This window comes from Lygodium microphyllum, unplaced genomic scaffold, assembly GCF_053477565.2.
Source record: "Lygodium microphyllum isolate KBCC unplaced genomic scaffold, Lygodium_microphyllum_v1.1.10 scaffold_34, whole genome shotgun sequence".
NCBI lineage: Eukaryota > Viridiplantae > Streptophyta > Polypodiopsida > Schizaeales > Lygodiaceae > Lygodium > Lygodium microphyllum.
The window spans coordinates 3,476,346-3,492,737 of record NW_028229517.1 but is presented as its reverse complement, the minus strand read 5'-3'; the positions used below and the strand labels follow the sequence as shown (position 1 = coordinate 3,492,737).

Genomic DNA, 16,392 nt, shown 5'->3' with positions numbered 1-16,392 from the left:
CCATTTGATGGGAACTATTCTCTGCAAGCTTCCGCTAGCATTTGATGGTGTTGCAAATGCCTTACAAGCTCAAATATTCAATTTTTCATCAATTTCCAACACATGACATCAATGCACTTGAGCATGAGTCCGCCTTACAATCAAAAGGCAGATTGGCATCTCGTTCTTCATAAAGGGGTGACATGCAAAAGAAAAAGAAGAGTCAATGCTACATTTGTGGTAAGAAGGCATCTCTATAAGGATTGCAACCAACTAGCAGCATTGCAAAACTAGAAGGAGAAAAAAGGGCATGTCGAAAGTGGAGTAGCAATGGAAGTGTAAACATTTGCTGTCATAAACTGCTGAAACACAAGACAAACGAGAAAGGGAAAGAAAGAACATTGAAGAACACAATACAGATGAGAACTCAGATGTATGCTCGCAAAATGGAATCCATATATCCAACACAAGACGATCGCATACAACATTGAGTCACTGGTTGCATGGGCACCGGCACTAGCTCCTCTCTCCACTGAGTCTCCACATGTGATAGCAAATAAGTGATGGAGTGAGGAGGAGAAGCCTGAATATATAGGACAAAAATATGTCCTCTATATGATCAGATCCGCCAACAATAAATGCTGAATATGACCAATATGAAGACCATAAAAAATGCCTAAAATATCCTAAATAATGTGCCCAGCCTCTGCATGCACAGACTCACACATGAGCTTACATATCTGCTAAAGCCCTCTCTTAGATCATGGGTAATCTGATACAATACAATGGTACAATGAGAATGGATCCTAAACCATATAACATAGAACCACCAAGTAGAACCATGGATATCCAAGCAATGGGTGATCAAGCCACCACCAAGGTGCCGCGAAGAGAACCTGATGTCGAGGTCGATCATACTAGCTCCTAAAAATAGAGAAGATCGTAGCATATCTCTATGTTTGTCCCAATGTCTCTCAGTAGCAAACGTGAACCACCTGTTAAAAATGCCTTTGGGACATACATGACCATGGATTCCCCGTCGCCTTTGGCTAGACCGCCAAAATGTCCCCTCATATGAGCTCATTACTAGGAACCAAGCCCACTCTCTGTCAAATAAACAGCCCATCATGAACCTAGATATCAATCCTATCATGAACCTGAATGTCAATCCTAGCTTCTGGATTTGTACCTACCACACTGCGGTCGATGCGTCAGGGATGTCCCTCTCTGGATCCTGTGCATCTATATAGAAATATAGATGAGGCACGGCTGCCCCATCTCACCACCCTCTCACACTCCCTCTCTGGCACTGGAGAGTCGTGAGAGATGACCACATCACTACCACTAGAAAGCAACTAAAGAAGGGGCCACCAAGCCCTTTCCACGAACCGAAGAAAAGGATCCCTTCCACACCTTGGAATTCGCCTTGGTCAAAGGAGCTGAGTCGGAATCTGAGGCAGATGATGACTCGTCAGAGGAGTCCGCATCCCGCTTCGTCTTCTGCTCCTTTTTCTTCCTGAAAGCCGTTAACTCATTGTAGTCCTTCTGTAAATAACCCTTCTTGCCACAATGGTAACACTAGGCCTCTTCTTCATCGTCGAACCCCTCTCTGAAGCTGCAAGAGCCTCACCCGAACCTCCATAATGTGACGAAAGTCTCCCCTGTAGTTGCAAAGTCGCCTCATGCTCAAGTAGCATCGAGGACATATAAAGAAAACTAATAAGAGTTGTAGATGTCCGCACCCGTAAAGCATTCGCCACTCCAAACTCTTGAGGAAGCTTGTAGAGTACCGTACCAACAAGATGTGCCTCTGATAGAGCAAACTGCATAGTGCGAAGCTGGTCCTGGAGTTGGGTAACTCAAAGTAGGAATGATTGGATCGTGTCTTTGGAATCAAACTTCAGTTGCTGGAGCTAGCCATAGAGAGTAACGGCCCTCATGGTGGAAGGAACCTCATACATCAACTGCAACTTCAACCATACGTCTCAAGCCATCTTGCGGAAGGTGACCACTGGTAGAACTTCTTTGGAAATACACCAAAGTAAGGCAAAATAAGCACGAGCATCATCCAAATCCCATGTAAACACTGCCTCCTCATGGTTATCTTCATCAAAATCATAAGGAACAAGAGAAGGCTATTGAGGACGTACCATAGCTCCGCCAACCACGTACCATAAGTGCTTTTGGATAAACCGGGCCTTCATCACCGCACTCCACGCATAATAATTAGGTCCATGGAGCTTGTTATCAATGGATGTGCATGGAGGAGCCATCTGTAGAGGATTTAGAAAAAAAGTAGAGAAAAGAAAGTATTTGGAGAGGAAACACAGCCAAAACACGAGCACAGACTCCAAAAAGCAAGAGTTCACATACAATATAACCCAAAATCTGACCAAAACAAGACAAAGGCTGCTGTAAAAAGTCAAGAAATCAATCAAAAACTGCCAAAAATAGTAAAAACGGTGTGATGATGCAAGCACCCAGCTAGGAGATGCAAAGGCACCAAAACGCTGGCTGAAATGGATACGTAGGCTGTATGGATGCTGACGTCAACAAAAAACGCAAGTAAAGCAGGTCGCCTAGTTGGAGCAGTAACCACTTGATCAGCAAGGGTGAAAATAGTCCCAAAATCAGCAAGAAAACACAACAGGAACACAAATCCTGAAATCTAATACCATATCAAAAGTGGTGCAGCAATGGAAGCGTAAACATAAGCTGTAATAAACTCCTCAAACACAAGACAAAAGAGAAAGGGAAAGAAAGAACACAATACATATGAGAACTCGGATGTATGCTTGGGAAATGGAATCCATGCACACTAAAACCTGACAAAAGTCTCCCCTATGACTGCAATGATACCTCATGCTCAAGCAACATCAAGGTTATATATGTAAAACAAATAGGAATTGATGATGTATGTGCCCTCAAAGCATTCGCCACTCCATCGAACACTAGAGGGAGTTTAGAGAGTACAAGTCCAATAAGATGAGCCTCTAGAAGGACAAACTGCATTTGCCGAAGCTGGCCTTGGATCGGGGTCACACGAAGTACAAAAGACTAGATAGTATCTTTGGCCTCGAACGGAATTTGTTGGAGTTGTCTATAAGGAGTAACCACCCTCATGGTGGAAGGGACCGCATACATCAGCTGCAACTTCGTCCATACTTCAAAAGATGTCCTACAAGAGGTAACCACCACCAATAGGATGTCTTTGAAAATACACCGAAGAAAGGCCGAGTAAATACGAGCATCGTCCAAATCCCATGTACGCACCGCTTCCTCATGGATATCTTCATCAAAATCAACTGGAACAAGAGAAGGCCATTGAGGACGTGCAATAGCTCCACAAACCACATACCATAACCGCTTCTATATAAACCAAGCCTTCAGCACAGCACTCCATGTAAGATAATCAAGTCCATGTAACTTGTCATCAATGAATGTGCACAGAGGAGCCATCTATAGAGAATTTAAAAGAGAAGTAGAGAAAAGAAGGTATTTGAAGATTGAACACAGCCAATCCACAAACACAGACTGCAGAAAATGAGAGTTCACATGCAATATTCACCAAAATCTAACCAAAACAAGAAGAAATCTGTTGCGAAAAGTCAAAAAACCAGTCAAAAACTGCCTGAAACAACAAAAAACGGCCTAACAATGCAATCACCCAACTAGGAGGAGATACAAAGACACCAAAACGCAAGGTAGAACTAATGCACAAGCAATAGAGAGACTGACGCAAGCAGTGCAGATGTTGACGTCAGTAAAAACGCAAGAAAAAACAGGTCGCCTGGTTGGAGCAGTAATCACCTTATCAACAATGGTCAAAACAATCCCGAAATCAATAAAGAAAACACATCAGGAGCATAGAACTTGAAATCTAATACCATGTCAGAAGTGGAGCAACAATGGAAGCGTAAACATCTCCTGTAATAAACTGCTGAAACACAAGACAAAAGAGAAAGGGAAAGAAAGAACATTAAAGAACACAATACAGATGAGAACACAAAACATTGAAGAACACAATACAGATGAGAACTCAGATGTATGCTTAGGCAAGGTTGTCACGTCCGATGGCATCCAATTAGTACCATTCGATACTAGTACGATACTAATCAGGCTAAAAAATCCTGGACCTATGTTTGATGCTACGTTCGATGAAAAAATTGAACATATAATTTTAATACCTATACCGAATGTTGGGGCTCAAAGTAATATACTTTAAACATTTAGAGACTTTATACTAGAAGTTTACATATTAAGAGCTTGAGGATAGAGAGGGTGACCAATGGAGAGCTTGAAAGTGGAGGCAAGGTGGAGATATGGCAAAGGAGATCTTTAGGGAGTCGGGTTAGAGAGTTTAAGGAGAGGGAGTTTGAGAATAGAAGGCTTGAAAGTTGAGCTTGAAATTTGAATATGAAATTAGAGAGAGAAAGAGAGAGAGAGAGATTATATTGCTAGAAGGGAGGTAAGGGGGGGAGAGAGAGAGAGAGAGAGATTTGGGGTATGTACAAGTGTGTTGTGGAGAGGAAGCCTAAACAACACCTACAAATTACCCCAAAAGTGAACCCAAGTGGTCGCAAACAGACACTTAAAACAGTCGAACAGTTTCCATCGGACATAACGTACTGGACAGGACGGATCGAACGAGTTGATCCGTCTGTCAGACGTGGACAACTAGGTGCTTGGAAAATGGAATCCATAATCCAACACGAGACAGTTGCATACAACAGTGAGTCATTAGCTGCGTGGGCACCGGCACTGGCTTCTCTCTCCACGAAGTCTCCACATGTGTGATAGCAAATGAGTGACTGTGTGAGGTGGAGCCTGAATATATAGGACAAAAATGTGTCCTCAATATGATCAGGTCAGCCACCATTTAACGTTAGTCAACCAACAATAAATGCTGAATATGACCAATATGAAGGCCATAAAAAATGCCTAAACTATCCTAAATAATGTGCCCAACCTCTACATGCACAGACTCACACATGATCTGACATATCTGCTACCAGGGCAAGGCCTACCCCAACTCTTCATCTTCATGGACTTTCGACTCCAATTTTGGCCATGCACAAAGGTCACAATAACCTTAGAACCATTCTTCTAGCCATAATGGTGCCATTACCCCTCACGACTCTCTAGTGCTAGAGAGTGAGCGAGTGGCGGTGGTGGTGGTGGGGCATGTGAGCATCATCCATATACAAGTGTGGTGACTCTTGAGCATGGCTTACTACAGACACTGCTCAAGTTTGGAGATTCAAATCCTAGAGCCAATTTTCCTTTCAAATATTCATGGTGAGACAAAGCAATCTTTGCTTCTAGTCTACTCCCACATGAGAGGACACTTTGGCAATTCGAGCAAAGGTAGGGAATCCATGGTCATAGTGTGCTTTCTACAAAGTTATGAATAAGCATCAAGATTCAACTATTTCACTCTATGGTCAAGGATTGGTACAATCAACATCAACATCGATGTCTTTTCAAGGCACCTTGGTGGTAGCTTGATCACCCACTGTTCGGATATCCAAGGTTCTGTATGATTGTCATTTCTTGTATATATTATGGAGGATCTTTGATCAAAGAGAGGGTTTAACATTGTACATATCATGACTCTACAAGAATCATATTCGAGTGCATTGCATTTCTAAGTAGACAACACATTTATGGTTGGCCGACTTGCACTTCTGGCCTCGTTAATGAGACTGCCCGAGTTGATCATTGTTTTGATTTATTGTTGCCTATTTATAGACTGCCTCTCCTCCATCTCAACACTACTTGCTATATACACATTGCATCCTACTAGAAGGAGGGAGGCATGGAGCACTTGGCTAGTTGCTCACAACCTGTGCCTTTGTATACACTCTTGTGCTTTGATATATGGATGATGTCACAGTTTTAGGTCACACAGACGGAGGACAACGTGTATTCATAACCAGTACACTTGTTAGAGTGTAAACACACAAATTTATTACACACTTGATCGAGGTTGGTGCAAGCAACTTAGGACACTACACTTGAGACAAGTCTGGTTGATTCAAATGCAAGACGCATGGCAATCGCTAGCATTGAGAGAGGATTGGTTTGTGACTACAAACCACTTGTGATTCTTGCAAACTTTGAATAATGATAAAGAAATACCATATAGGGGTACCAACCTTTGGGGCCTATCATGTGTTGTCTACTAGGCAACAATGTTTAAAGGCTCAACAAAGGCAGCTTCTGCAAAAATTGAGCTGAGAAGCTGAAGCATAGTATTATCAATAAATACATAGACAGTAGTTACAAGGTGAAGAACAGGTCATCCAGCCTAGGAAACAAGTCCCCAACAAGAGTTTAAGCTTTAGGGTTTAAGATTGGCATCATCCATTGTATACTGTACAAGAGTATTATAGCTCTCCTTTCAATGAGCCTATGCTGATTATTCCATGTGTGCAAGTCAGTTTATGTTCACTACCCTTTAGATTATTTACAAAGGCCGGTTTCACACCTCTTAAGGCTGAAATACAATCATGATAAAGTTTACTACATGTAGGAGCATACCAACGACCAAATGCAAGGTCGACAAAGTGAAGGACAAGTAGGCAAAGGCATTTGGAGGCTCAAAAAAGGAAGCTGATACAAAATAGATGCTGTAGGAGCTGAAGCACATGGTTAGCAGGTAGAAACACAAGGTAGACAGTTACTGTGAGAGTGCGCAACGGAAGAACACGAACACAGAGGAGAGGAGAGAGAAAGCAGAGAATGAAGGAAGAAAGTCTGCACTGACTGAGATGAATGCTGAATACACTGAAATGGACAGAGCAGTCCCTGCACGCAGCCCGGAGCGTCAGTGAGGGGACCAGGACAGACTGGAAGCAGTGGCAGCACCAATGCCGGAGACGGAGATGACGGAGGCAGTGCTGAACCTGCAGAGCATAATGCTGGAATGACTGGGGGGGCTGCTATATATAGCCCCCAGGCCAGAAAACTGGCCGACCTGGCCAGATTTGGCCGACCAGCCAGATCTGGCCGACTTTGGCCAGATCTGGCTGACTGCCCAGAAAATGGGCAGACTGCACAAAAAACAGCCCAGTTTGGGCTGTATGACACCCACAGGCTGCTGGCTAACCAGGACAGCCACAAAATGAACTGACAGAGCTCCTCTGTCTCCTGTCAGACTCTGACAGGAGCTCACAACCAGGAGATGACAGACTGAGAATGATAAAGAGCAGGCTAACACCCCCTCTCAACTCCTGGGAGAGTCTGAAGACCCAAGAACCGCATGTGATGAAGCAAAGAAGCCTGAGGCAAAGGCTTCGTAAAGAGATCAGCTGCATTGTCCGCCGTAGGACAATAGACCACCACCAGCTCCAAATCCACGATCCGCTCTCGAACATAGTGATACTGAACCTCAATGTGCTTCGTGCGAGCATGAAACACCGGGTTCTTGGCCAAAGCAAGAGCACTCTGGTTATCCACGCGCAGCTCCGTGGGTCCGGTCTGGGAAAAGCCAATCTCCACGAGTAAGCGACGGAGCCAAACTGCCTCCATAGCGGTCGAACATAGGGCCCGATACTCAGCCTCTGTAGAAGAAAGTGCCACAGTAGGCTGCTTCTTGCTGCTCCAAGAGAGCACCAGATCCAAGGGTGAAAGCATAACCTGTAGTGGATCGTCTCGAATCCACATCACCTGCCCAATCAGAATCATTCCATCCAGAAAGGGTAATCCCATCTCCATACATGATCCCGAAGGATCGAGTCCCCTGTAAATAGCGAAGAACCCGCAAGGCCGCCTGCCAGTGATCCTGGGTAGGAGTCTGCATAAAAGAAGACAATAAAGCCACCACAAAAGAGATATCCGGCCGAGTGTAAAGCAACCAGATAAGAGAGCCGACAAGGCACCTGTAACGGGTGGGATCGGTAAGAGGAAGTCCAGCTGTCAAAAGCTTGGACTCGGGGTCCATGGGGCATGAGATAGGCCGACACTCAGCCATATCAAACTCCGAAAGAAGCTCGGAGATGTACCTGTGCTACGAGATAAAAATGCCTTGTGCCATCTGATAGATCTCCAGGCCTAGAAAGAAGTGAAGGATCCCTAGATCCGTCATGTCAAACTCCTGCTGAAGAATGGACCGTGTATGCTCCACCTGCTGAGTGTCGCTCCCTATAATGATAAGATCATCCACATACAAGATAAGGAACACCGAAAGAGAAGCCACAACCCGTAAGTAGAGGTTGGGATCATAAGCAGAGAGCGCAAAGCCACTCTGTAGAAAGAAGCGGTCAATCCACTGGTACCAAGCACGAGGAGCCTGCTTTAGGCCATAAAGAGCCTTCCGTAGCCTGTAGACATGATCCTCCTTCCCCTGCACAAGAAAACCAGGAGGCTGTGAAACATAAATCTCCTCCTCAAGAACGCCATTCGGAAAAGCAGACTTGACGTCCATCTGATAGACAGGCCAACGGTGGTGAGCAGCAAGAGCCAAAAGAACTCGGATGGTGGACATCCTAGCTGTAGGAGCAAAAGTCTCGAAGTAGTCCAACCCTGCACGCTGTGCAAAACCCTTGGCAACAAGCCTAGCCTTATGCTTGTCCAAGGAGCCATCTGCAAGATACTTGGTCTTAAAGACCCATTTCACACCAATCACCTTTCGTTTCGCGGGACGCGAAACAAGCTCCCACGTATGGTTTCGCTCGATGGAATCGAGCTCAGCCTGCATAGCCTGTCTCCAAATATCCTGTGCAAGAGCCTCCTCCACAGTGGAAGGCTCGGAACCCTGAAGAATCTGACATAAGAGCATAGTTCACACATAGTGAACTGTCCCGCTGGGCCTGTAAACATGCTGATCGACGTGGACCTGTAGAAGAAGCAGGAAAGTGAGTAACACCTGAATCCTGCATAAGCCGGCGATACCATAAAGGAATCCTGAGAGACTCCTGCTGCGGTGAGGGAGACCGGGGGGTCTCTGGAACCTGCAAAGCACCCAAATCAGAGAGGGACTCCCCCTCACCGAGTGAAGGTAGATCCTCCGCATTTGAAGAAGGCTGTATATCCCGTGAAGATCCCGAAGTGGCGGTAGAAGAGCTTGTAGTAGACGGAGGCACATCCACCAAAGGGGAAAGGGAAGCCGAAGGAGGAGGAATAGGGGGGGTGCTAAGGGGCATCCTGGAAGGAAGGGAAGGGAGAGAAGGTGGGGGGGAGGTCCGTCGATGATGAAGAAACATCTGTAATGGAACCATCAATCGGATCCTCAGAGGCCGAAGCCTCATCAAAGATCACATCCCTGCTCACCTCAACCTTCCGCGTCGTCGGTCGTAGAGCCGATATCCCTTCGTAGTCGTACTATAACCAACGAAGATAAGCTTTCTCGACTTAGAGTCGAACTTCGTCTTCCTCTTCTTCTTGTCCACATGGACAAAAGCATCGCACCCAAAGATGCGAAAATGGGACACGGAAGGCTTCTTCCCAAAGAAAGCCTCATACGGAGTCATGTCCTGTAACGCCGAAGTCGGAGAGCGGTTGCGAATATGCACCGCTGTAGCCACCGCCTCACCCCAAAGGAAATGAGGAAGACTCCTATACTCCAGCATAGATCGGGCCATCTCAATCATGGTCCGATTCGCACGCTCCACCACACCATTCTCTGATGGTGTGTTCGGATGGGAATACTCCACCCGAATACCATGATCCCTGCAAAACTGAGAGAAAAGGTGAGAAGTGAACTCGCCACCGTGATCAGCTCGAACGCCACGAACCTGGGAAGTTGTTTGGGTCTCCACAAACACCTGCCACTCACAGAAACGGGAGTACGCCTCGCTCTTGTACTCCAAGAAATAAGGCCACACATAACGACTAAAGTCGTCCACAATCAACATCAAATACTTGGCCTTCCCAAGGGAGGCCGTGCCCATAGGTCCGCAAAGGTCGGTGTGAACCAACTCAAGCGGAGAAGTAGCCCTCCTAGAAGCAACCTGCGGGTGAGGCTGCCGGTGCTGCTTGCCCCTCAAGCAACTAGGGCACAAAGTGTGTAGAGGAGGGAAATCAAGAAGTCCCTTCACCATCTTCCTCCTAGAAGCCCGGCGAAGAGAATCGAGGTTCAAATGACCATACCGAGCATGCCAAAGCAGCCCAAGCTCATGGGAAGTCCGCGCAGCCAAAGCTGTGAGCGTATAAAGCCCACCCTCTTGTGTACCTGTCCAAAGAGCATCACCTGTAGAAGCATCCTCCACTGTGACTGCATCCTGAGTAAAAATGACTCGGGTACCTAACTGAGTAAGGCCGTGCACAGATAATAGGTTAAAACCCAAATCAGGGACATAGAGAACTTTGGCGGAGGAAGACCGCCTGTCAAAAAACATAGGTAAAATCCCCACGCCTCGAACAGGAACTGTAGAATTGTCACCAATGGTGACTGTACCCCCTCTAGAACGAAGATCCTGAAGCCAATCCTGACGGAAGGTCATATGTGAAGATGCTCCACTGTCGACGAGCCAAGGCTTCTCCTGTGTGGTAGAAGCTAGGGCAGTGTCATCCTCAACAAAGACATGCACAAACGCAAATTCTATTGTGGCTGGGGCCGCCTTCGAGTCCTTCTCCTTAGGCTTCAAATGGGGATACTTTTGCCAACACTTCTCCTCGGGATGAGTGCCCTTTCCACAATGGGGACACTTGGGCTTCTTCTCCTTCGCATCCTTCTTGTCCTCCTCCTTTTTGTCCTTGGCCTTCTCCTTCTTTTGTTTCTTCTTCTTGCCGCCACCTGTGCCGGCCGTAAATGCCTTGGTGGAGCCACTGGCTCCCACCTCTTTGAGTCGCTCGTCATGCTCCAAGACAAGCGGGGAAAGCTCCTCCCATAGGAGTGTCTCACGGGTCCTCGAAGTGATGAGGCTGGTGTAGAAGACATCATAACGGGGTGATGGCAGCTGAGTCAACAGAATCATCGCCATATCCTCAGACGATATCAAACGACCAAGAGAGGCTAGCTCGCCTCGCATATCCTTCATCTTCGTGATGTGCTCCTTGATGGAAGGAGAACCATCAAGACTGAGCATCCGCAACTTCTTCTCCAGGGAAATCTTGTAGGCAAATGTCTTGTGCTGATACAAAGACGCAAGCTTCGTCCACACTTCCGCCGCGGTCTGTAACCTGTGAGCATGTACAAGAACAGAATCATGGAGACTCATAAAAAGAAAGGAACGGGCTCAAGAGTTGAGCCTATCCCATAAGGCTGCACGGTCCATAGAGGTGCCATCGGACGAATCCACGGGGGGACGGTCGATGGGCGAAGAAACAAGCTCCCAAAGGTCAAAGGTATCGAGTATGCAAGCCACCTTGCATGACCATAGGGAGTAGTTGGAACCATCCAACTTATCTTCCTTCGAAAAGGAAGGGAGAATCGGCACCTGAATAGAGGGAATCAAGGAAGGCATCCGCACATCTGAAGCAGTCTTCACTGAAGAAACCTTCGCGGTAGATGGAACCCTCTGAGATGCATGGACTGAAGAAGGACGAGTGCGAGGAGGTTCTTCCCGATGTCGAACTTCACGATAATCCCGCCTCCGCTCAGAGGAATGATGAGAAAGAAGTTCATCCTCTGAGTCTTCAAAGCCTGAAAACTGGTAAGACATCTTCCAATCTGCAAAATACCAAAGAAAGTTGTGCCGCTGTCGAAATAGGACCAGCAATGTGGTCACCAACCACCAAGACGCAGGCAAAGAGTGCCTACAAACACCTGAATCTGCAAAACGCAAAGATAACTGATGTCGATCACCAGGAAAGAGACCACCAGCACCAGGAAAGAAGTCGCCAGCAGGAATGTGCCGCCTGGAGTGAAAGCGACCAGCAGGACAGCAAAACGCAGCCTGTAGGGAGGTCGCCCAGCAACAAGAGGGACAACCTGATGGAAAACGCAGGATTTCTGTGTTGCTGGATGACATGGCAGCCTCTGCAGACAGCGTGGGCAGCAAAACGCAGGCTGAAAGGCCTCCTGTAGAAGTCGCCTGGCAGTTGTTGATCAGTTTGCAGCAGCAGTAGGGTATCTCACTCCTGAGGGTATGTCCTCCGTGCTCTCAATCAGGCGATGATACCATGTGAGAGTGCGCAGCGGAAGAAGAACACGAACACAGAGGAGAGGAGAGAGAAAGCAGAGAATGAAGGAAGAAAGTCTGCACTGATTGAGATGAATGCTGAATACACTGAAATGGACAGAGCAGTCCCTGCACGCAGCCCGGAGCGTCAGTGAGGGGACCAGGACAGACTGGAAGCAGTGGCAGCACCAATGCCGGAGACGGAGATGACGGAGGCAGTGCTGAACCTGCAGAGCATAATGCTGGAATGACTGGGGGGGCTGCTATATATAGCCCCCAGGCCAGAAAACTGGCCGACCTGCCAAATCTGGCCGACCTAGCCAGATTTGGCCGACCAGCCAGATCTGGCCGACTTTGGCCAGATCTGGCTGACTGCCCAGAAAATGGGCAGACTGCACAAAAAACAGCCCAGTTTGGGCTGTATGACACCCACAGGCTGCTGGCTAACCAGGACAGCCACAAAATGAACTGACAGAGCTTCTCTGTCTCCTGTCAGACTCTGACAGGAGCTCACAACCAGGAGATGACAGACTGAGAATGATAAAGAGCAGGCTAACAGTTACAAGGTGAAGAACAGGTTGTCCAGCCTGGGGAACAGGTCACCCAGCAAGAGTTTAGGGTTTAGGGTTAGGACTAGAGTTGGCGTCATGTTTTGACTATTGTGCAAGAGCATTATAGCCTTCTTATTCAATAAGTTTTTTGTTTATTTTGCCGATTAATTAAAATGCGCAAGTCAGTTTACATTCACAATCATTTCTGAAGGCTAGTTTCACCTTTCTAGGCTGAAATATAATCATGTAAAGTTTGCCACATGCAGGAACAGAAAAGCCACCAGATGCAAGGTCAACAAAGTGAAAGACAGATAGGTGACAGCATATGGAGGCTCCACAAAGGCACCTGCTGCAAAAACAAAGCTTTAGAAGCTAAAGTGCAGGATTATCAGGTGAAAACACGGGGTAGACAGCAATTACAAGGTGAAGAACAGGTCATCCAGCAAGAGTGAAGATTGCCAAGCTCAAATAAAGAGGTGCAGCAGCAAAATGCAGAAATTTGCGACCCCCAGAGCAGTAAAACCAGCCGGTAGCAGATCTGTCACAGCAGGAACAGCAGCAAGAAAATGCACTAGGATCAAGAACTTGGTCAATGACATCATGTCAGAATGAGATATGCAATAGGAAGCAATAGAAAGAAACTGCTGAACACTAAATGAGATGAACTGTGAACAAGAGAAGCAAGAACACATGAATGCGCAGACTGAAGAAACAGGCCATGGAATCCATAGACCAAAGCATAAGGTGAGTGCAAACCAAATCGGCAATGGTAGACCATAAGGGTGCTTCCAATCTCCATGTCTCCACAGGATGCAGGCATGTAAGATGAGTCACGGGAGAGTGGAGAGACTGCATAAGCCAAGGGATGAGAGTCGAGACCCAAGACAACCAAGTTGGCTAGAATCCATGCAGCCAGCCACCCACTCAGGTGCAATTCCAAATGCCCAATAAAAGCCAAAAAAACCCAAATAAGTGAAGCTAACAATAAATAGGCAACACTGAAGCAAGGCCCAAGAGGACCAGTGAAGCAAGACTCGAGAGGATCACTCTGCCAGTGAAAAGGAAGCTGCCCATGGCCTAAATGTGGCGCTCAATGTACCCACTGGCAGTGCCTATCCCATGAGATGTATACTGCTAACAGGCCCATGTCTAACCAAAGAGGTACAAGCCTATTGGGGAGTACAAATATCATGGCCTCCTAATTTAGGAGGAAGAGGACTCCCCCACAAGCACTAGAGGAGGAAATCGTTGCTTGAACTAGTATTGTGAAAATCAATCTTTTGGGTCTGATCAAGACATGTAAAAGTTCTAAACCTGCAGACAACACGTGGTAACTCAGGGGTCATTGATGGTTGACACAAGGACATTCTACTTTGAATGTCTGGAAAGGAACGCAATAACTTGTTGTGCACTAGTTGATGTCATGCCCATCACTGCAGCACCTTGCATGTGAGGGTGGGAGGGCTGGAAAATAAACAACTCAGAGCAGAGCTAAAAGCCACCCTACTGTTGAAAGCAACTTGCTGCCCACAAGCACACAATTCTGCGAATTACGCTCAACGTACATATGCAAATAAAGAAAAAAGAGTGCCAGTAGGGCTTGTTTTTAAAACAGTTGGATTGTGGAATTTTGAATCTTACAGAGTTGAAAATGCACACTCAATCTTTAGAGTTGAAGCTATGCAAGCTTAATATCTTGCTGATTTCTTTTTCATCAGTACTCACACTTTGCAGTTTTGAGGAAATCCTTTCTTCAGCTATGACTTAGAGTGCTATGAATTCCACACATTTATGTTGTGCCTTTTGCTACAAACACAATGAAATAGGCTAAGGGTGCAAATTCGACCAGCAGGCTGCATGATTATTCAATACACTATCACCCATTTTGCTCTCTGCACATATGTACAACTAAGATGTCTCATAAAACGTACTCATCAAAGCATAGGGATAAAAGCAATGTTCACAGAAAACATTTTGGTGGCAGATACAGAAACATTCAACTCAAAAATCCCACCAAAGTGCATTCGATCTTATAGAATTGAAAATATGCAAGCTTAACATCTTGTGATGTCTTTTCCATCAGTACTCACACTTTGTGGTTTTGAGGACAAAACTTTCGTCAGCTATAACTTTGGAGTGCTATGAATTCCGCATATTAATGTTGACTTTTTGCTATACAACACAATGAAATGGGCTAAGGGTGCAGATTTGACCAGCGGCTGCATGATTATTCACATGCATATACTATCAGCCATTTCACTCTCTGCACATATGTACAGCTAAGATGTCTCATAAAAGGTATTGTAATACATACTCATCAAGGCATAGAGATAAAAGCAATGTTCACAGACAACATTTCGGTAGCAGATACAAATATCTTCAATTCAAAATTTTGGAGGGATTTTTGAATCAAATCACTTGTATTTGCCTTCTTTATAACTAAGAATTTTGTAAAGTTCAAGGTTTTAAATCGTCTTCTTTAAGTTTTGATTTGGAAAAACCCTCAGTTTGTTCTACATTAACCCCAGTTTTTTGTGAACACTCATAACAAGTCGAAGCAGCTCATCATCTGTGGCGGCCCAATTCACAAGATTGAAGACAGGGCATTCAAAAAGGGAAGGGCGATAACACATTGTCGTAACATATGTGAACCCCAGGATCGGAGGAAACCAAAAAAGCATAAGACTACAGGAAAAATACCTGAGAGACCGACGATCGTGGAATGGAGGAGAGAGACAGACGTATTGACGAAGAGGTTGAGGGAGCTTCGAGGAAGTCGGGGCAGCAGGGCGTGCGAGCTGGAGAGTGCGTATTCAATGGAGGAACAGAAGGCTTGGAAGATGACGAAGCCTGCCAAAACAGGCCACAAGTCCGTCCGGCCGTGCCACATGTGCAGAGCCAGAGAGGCAATCCATGGTAGGAGGAGGGTGTAGAAGACTATCCCGGTAAGATCGATCGAATAAGGGCGAGATGGAGGCGACTGTTTCTCGCCTTGTTGCTGTTCCTCTGCGGTCGCCATGGGCTCGTCCTCGCCTGTGAGGCGGAAACATCACTAGTGAGCTTTTGTAGCTTAGCGCCTTCAATGACCAAAAATTACAAAAACTACGATGCATTAACGAACCAAATAATTAGAGGGGGAAGTTCAAATTACAAAAATTAAACCATTAACGAATTACAGCTTGGTTGACACCTACGGCCAAGTTTAGGTTATGGGATCTTGTTTATTTGACAATTTGAGGGAGGTGTTGGTAATCTCACATACCTTTTTGGAGGTCGTTGCTAAAGGGGGACGAATTAGGTAGAGAAACGGCGGCTCCAGAAGAAGAACCTCATCATCATATTCCATGGGTATATAGGTCACCATCTTATTCTTCCTTAAATCCTCCTCATGGGCATCCAAGTTGACTTGTGAATCCCTTCTTTGTCTATCTACCCAAATATAGATGATGATACACATCAGGAGGGAACGGCAAGTATACCCTACCATTTGGGCAGAGAATAGCTACATAGCAATGGGACCAATGGCTCTTAAGAGACACACTTGCGTGAAACCATACACCTTTGTGTAGCAACATCTGTAGGCCTTCACATTTCCCCACTACTTTAGATCTTGGGAATAGTGCTTAGAGCATGGGATACCCATGCCCTATAAACGTGTTGGAGAAGTTATTCACGTATGCTTTTTTGGGCTAATTCATGGGGTACCTCCTCTAACAATATTAACATGGATACATCTACAATCTCGCTAATAGGACTATGGGATTGTAGGCTCGGCTAATCATCCTAGCTCATTGGAT

General features: G+C 46.0%; 1 protein-coding gene across 1 annotated transcript in view; it reads right to left on the bottom strand.

The window, feature by feature from the left end:
* The window catches only part of LOC148009187 (uncharacterized), a 40,806-nt gene extending 25,136 nt beyond the window's left edge, over positions 1–15,670 (bottom strand). Inside the window, exon 1 of the mRNA XM_087673729.1 lies at positions 15,296–15,670. Coding sequence (XP_087529855.1) covers positions 15,296–15,614 — 319 coding nt within the window. The 5' untranslated portion in view covers positions 15,615–15,670. The remainder of the gene's footprint in view (positions 1–15,295) is intronic.
* Positions 15,671–16,392: the final 722 nt, after the last annotated feature.